The sequence below is a fragment of the Colobus angolensis genome, unplaced genomic scaffold (genome assembly GCF_000951035.1).
Source record: "Colobus angolensis palliatus isolate OR3802 unplaced genomic scaffold, Cang.pa_1.0 Scaffold66, whole genome shotgun sequence".
NCBI lineage: Eukaryota > Metazoa > Chordata > Mammalia > Primates > Cercopithecidae > Colobus > Colobus angolensis.
This window is the reverse complement of record NW_012120265.1, coordinates 2247842-2253297: the sequence shown is the minus strand read 5'-3', so window position 1 is coordinate 2253297 and position 5456 is coordinate 2247842. Positions and strand designations below refer to the sequence as shown.

Genomic DNA, 5456 nt, shown 5'->3' with positions numbered 1-5456 from the left:
AGTCCGTCAGCCCCTTCCTCCTTTTCTGGGAACGGTGGGGAGAGGTGGCTCTCTTGACCTCTACTTCTTTCTTTTCAAACCTCAGAAACGGGGCGGGGGTGGAGTCTTTACTAGCTCCTCCCTCAGTGGGGGTCTTACGCCTCGGGAATGGGACAGGGGTCCTTCTTGATCCTTGTTTATTCTTTTGTTTTTATTTTGAACCCCATTTGTGTGAGGGCATAAAACATCTCTTGGGCCTCGGTTTTTCTTTACTGCAATTGGGAGTCAGGGGCATTTACCAGGGGTCACAGCACCTTGGACTAGACGGTGGCCTCAAGAGTCCCTACCTGGGGTGGGCGCGGGCGGGTAAGGGAACCGCCCCTCGAAGACCGGGGCTCAGCCAAGGCCTCAGCCTCTCGACCCTTCAATCGCCCAGATGCCACCATTGGACAGGAGGAGGGAGTAGACAATTGTTGATTGGCTACTCCGCCCGTCGCTCGAGGGCTTAAGCCAGTGAGAGAACGCCGAGGGGCCCCGCCTCCCCGAGGCGGACGAGAGGCGGAGTCGGCCCCCGCGCCGCTCCCGCCCCTACTCTAGGCCCCGCCCCATTTGCGCGTCAATCTGCGCAGGAGCCCCGCCCCATCTGGCTTCGCGTGCGTCCATGGGCCACATCTCTACGCGCGGCTCCGCCTCCGGATGGCGTCACGGACTTATCTACATGTGAGGCCCCGCCCCTCCCTTTGCAGGACGTCACCGAGGACTGCAGGGGCCTGAGCCGCTGCCGCCGCCGCCACCGCACAGCCCCACATCAACGCACAGGGGGCCCCGTCACCGCCACCGCCAAAAAAGTCACTGCCGCTAGGGTCGCCGTTGCATCGGTTCAGGGCAAGGTGAGCTCCTGGGCGGCCGGGTGTGCTCAGACTCCAAGCACCTGCATAACCTTCATTTGACTGATGAGTTGACTAGGGTTGAATGAGGGGAAGGATGCGGCGGTCGCGAGGCTAGGAATGGGTAGGGCCTGGGCGCCCCACTCCTGTCTGATCCTCACCACTAACCCCCCCAATCCCCCTGCTCTGCGGCGGAGGGGGAGGGGAGGCGAGCTCCTTGCGGGAAGCTGTGCGCGCGGGAGGCTTTTGCGTGCGCGTGCGCGTGGTGTGCACACGCGTGTGCGCGCCTGCCTGTGTCAGCAGGTCTGTGTGTACCCTTGCGTGTGTACCTGGATATGCTCGTGTGACCCCGTGGGGGTCTGGGCTTAAGTGTGTGCGTGTTGCACGCGCGTGGAGAAAGACGTGTGGACCGCCTGTGTATGCATGGCCCGTGCATACAAGCACGGGGATCCGTGTCCGTGTGGGTGATGTGCACACCCTGCATGGGTGGAGGGGCCTGTGCGCACGGGTGGTTTGCACATTTCTATAGGCGAGTCGGTGTGCAAACAGGTGTCTATGTCTTTGTCCTGTGCACCCCAGTGCGTTCACACACTCCTGTATGTACGGATGAGCGTGTTTGAGGCTGTGTGCACGTGAGCGTGTGCTTGCCCCGCCTGTATCATGTGATGTAGCGGCCTTGGCCGGAGCTCTCCAGCCTGGAGGTTTGGGGGAAGCGGGGGCTGCAGATGCGCGTCCTCGAGGGACCATGCACGCGGTGCACGTGGGGCAGTGCGGCCGGGTTCTGAGGACCATGAAAGATTGATGGGGGGCGGAGCCAGCTGCAGTCATCCCCTCTGGGCTCAGCCCTGGGTTTAGGGTTACAGCCCCACCTGGGGCACAGGCCTTTGGAGGGGGCTGCTGGAGTGTCCCCATCGGCTACTCTCTGAGCCCCTCCTCCGAAATGTCCAGGATTTCAAGGTCACAGGCTGCCCTCTGCTGGGGGCACCACCAATTAATACTGGGGTTCCTGATGGGATAAGGGTGTTCTCCATACACCGGCCGTATTCTGGAGCCCTCGCCATCCTCTGCCTGGGCTTGGGCACATGAGGATGGAGAGAGCCCCCCTCACGGCTCTCCTACACCCGGTATCCCCAGATGGCATCCGCCACAGACTCACGCTATGGGCAGAAGGAGTCCTCGGATCAGAACTTCGACTACATGTTCAAGATTCTCATCATCGGCAACAGCAGCGTGGGCAAGACGTCCTTCCTCTTCCGCTATGCTGACGACTCGTTCACGCCTGCCTTCGTCAGCACCGTGGGCATCGACTTCAAGGTCAAGACCATCTATCGCAACGACAAGAGGATCAAGCTGCAGATCTGGGTGGGTCCTAGCTGGAGGGCTCCTGCCCGGCTCTGTTGGATTCCTGTCCTTGGAAAAGCAGCCCCAGCCTTGTCTGTCTCTTTCCTGACTGGAGTCATTCACTTACACACTGGGCATTTATCAGGTGCCCACTGTATACCAGGGGCAGAAACAGACAGCAACTGTGTTCTCCCATAAGCGCCTAATCCCGGTCCCTCAGTTTCCCCATCTTCAAGTTCTTCCATGTATGAGGTTTCAGCTGGATCTTGGTCCCCATTCTCTTTTTTTGTTTGTTTTTTGAGACAGGGTGGTCTTACTCTGTCACCTAAGCTGGAATGCAGTTGCGTGATGACAGCTTTCTGCAGCCTCGACTTTCCAGGCTCAAGTCATTCTTCCACCTAAGCCTCTTGAGGAGCTGGGACCACAGGCACCTACCACCACGCCTGCTAATTTTTTTCTTTTTTGTAGAGACAGGGTTTGGCTATGTCTGCCCAGGCTGGTCTTGAACTCCTGGGCTCAAGCGATCCTCCCACCTCAGCCTCTCAAAGTACTAGGATTACAGGCATTAGCCACCCCACCTGGCCTTGTTAGTTTTAAGAGACAGAGCCTCACTCTGTTGCCCAGGCTGGATTTGAACTCCTGGGCTCAAGCAATCCTCCTGCCTCAGCTTCCCTAGTAGCTGGGAGTACAGGCGAGTGTCACTGAGTCCGGCTTCCTTTAGTTTTAAAACCTACAGTTATATTCTCTCCATCTTCGTTTGGCTTGATTTTTCTCCTTGGTGCTTGTCACTTTCCAATATAGGATACATTTACACTGTTCTTTTCTTTTTTTTTTTTTACACTGAGTCTCGCTCTGTTGCCCAGGCTGGAGTGCAATGGCACAATCTCTGCTCACTGCAACTTCTGCCTCCCGGGTTCAATCAATTCTCCTGCCTCAGCCTCCTGAGTAGCTGGGATTACAGGCGCCTGCTACCATGCCCAACTAATTTTTGTCTTTTTAGTAGAGACGGGGTTTCACCACGTTGGTCAGGCTGGTCTCGAACCCCTGACCTTGTGATCCTCCTGCCTCGGACTCCCAGAGTGCCGGGATTACAGGTGTGAGCCACTGCGCCCAGTTTACACCATTATTTTCTATTTCCCACACTGGGTGTCACTTAGCAAGGGCAGGGATTTCTGCCCATCTTGTTAACAACTGTGTCCCCAGTGTCCAGTTCAGGGGATGGCAAAGATCAGTGCCCAGTCCATGTTTGTTTGTTTGTTTGTTTTTTGAGACAGAGTTTTTGCTCTGTCACCCAGGCTGGAGTGCAGTAGCACAATCTTGGCTCACTGAAACCTCCGCCTCCCGGGTTCAAGCGATTCTCCTGCCTCAGCCTCCTGAGCAGCTGGGATTACAGGGTCTCACCACCACACCCAGCTAATTTTTTTTTTTTTTCTCGGTAGAAACAGGGTTTCACCATGTTGGCCAGGCTGGTCTCAACCCCTGACCTCAGGTGATCCACCCACCTTGGCCTCCCAAAGTGCTGGGATTACAGGTGTGAGCCACCGCTCTACCTGGCCCCCTGTTTTGTTTTTTTGAGACAGGGTTTCACTCTGTCACCAGGCTGAACTGCAGGGATGCAATCTCACCTTACTGCAACCTCTAAGCAACCCTCCTGGGCTCAAGCAACCCTCTCACCTGAGCCTCCTGAGTAGTTGGGACTACAGGTGTGAGCCACCACACCCTGTTAATTTTTGCAATTTTTGTAGAGTTGGGGTCTCACCATGTTGCCCAGGCTGGTCTGGAACTCCTGGGTTCAAGCCATCTGCCCACCTCAGCCTCCCATAGTGCTGGGATTACAGGTGTGAGCCACAGCACCTGGCACAGTACATGTTTGTTGAATGACTCTGTAGAATAATGGAGCAATCATATATTCCGAGCACTGGTGACCCAACCTGCTCTTCCTGACACTTTGTGCCCCTGGACAAGCTCCTACTCCTCCCAGGGGGCTGAACTGGATATCAGAGCTCATTTCCTCTCCCAGGGCCTTATGTGTGGGTCTTCTCTGACCTTCATCTCTTCCTCCCTAGGACACAGCAGGGCAAGAGCGGTACCGGACCATTACCACCGCCTACTACCGGGGCGCTATGGGCTTCATTCTCATGTATGACATCACCAATGAGGAGTCCTTCAATGCAGTGCAGGACTGGTGAGTGCATCCCACTTGCTCTTTTTTTTTTTTTTTCCCCCTTTTCTTTAAGAGAGGGTTTTATTCTGTCATCCAGGCTGGAGTGCAGTGGCACTATCAGGGCTCATCGCAGCCTCGACCTCCTGGGCTCAAGTGATCGTCCTGTCTCAGCCTTCCAAGTAACTGGGACTACAGGTGCATACCACCACACCTGGCTAATTTTTTGTATTTTTAGTTGAGATGGGATTTCGTCATGTTGCCCAGGCTGGTCTTGAACTCCTTGGCTCAAGTGATCTGCTCACCTTGGCCTCCCAAAGTGCTGGGATTATGGGCATGAGCCATCGCTTCTGGCCTTCCACACTCATTCTGGGGCCATTGTCTCTGAGCCAAACTTTCTTCAAAAAATAACAAATAAAAGGTAGGGGTCTGGGAAGGATTTCAGATGGAAAAGTAAAACTATAATCATGTAGAAAAAAATATCTGCAAGCATAGGGTGGAGAATATAGAGACTATAAGGAGAGTTGGCATGGCCGGGCGCGGTGGCTTACACCTGTAATCCCAGCACTTTGGGAGGCTAAGGCAGGTGGATCACCTGAGGTCAGGAGTTCGAGACCAGCCTGACCAAAATGGAGAAACCCCATCTCTACTAAAAATGCAAAAATTAGCCAGACGTGGTAGCGCGTGCCTGTAATCCCAGCTACCTGGGAGCCTGAGGCAGGAGAATCGCTCAAACCCAGGAGGCGGAGGTTGCAGTGAGCCAAGATTGCACCATTGCACTCCAGTCTGGGCAACAAGAGCAAAACTCTGTCCCAAAAAAAAAAGGAGAGTTGGCATAGGTTAGAGGTTGCAAGCATTTCAATTTTCTGCTCAGAAGTAATAACTTTTTTTTTTTCCTAGAAATAATAACTTAAAAAAAAATTTCTGGGCTGGGCACAGTGGCTCACACCTGTAATCCCAGCACCTTGGGAGGCCGAGGTGGGTGGATCTTGAGCTCAGGAGTTCTAGACCATCCTGGCCAAGATAGTGAAACCCTGTCTCTACTAAAAGCACAAAAAATTACCCAAGCGTGGTGGCTCATGCCTGTA

General features: G+C 54.6%; 1 protein-coding gene across 1 annotated transcript in view; it reads left to right on the top strand.

Annotated features, from left to right (window-relative positions):
* The first annotated feature begins 695 nt into the window (after positions 1 to 695).
* Positions 696 to 5456, top strand: part of RAB3A (RAB3A, member RAS oncogene family) — an 11156-nt gene continuing 6395 nt past the window's right edge. Inside the window, exons 1-3 of the mRNA XM_011925782.1 lie at positions 696 to 869; positions 2001 to 2228; positions 4274 to 4392. Coding sequence (XP_011781172.1) covers positions 2001 to 2228; positions 4274 to 4392 — 347 coding nt within the window. The 5' untranslated portion in view covers positions 696 to 869. The remainder of the gene's footprint in view (positions 870 to 2000; positions 2229 to 4273; positions 4393 to 5456) is intronic.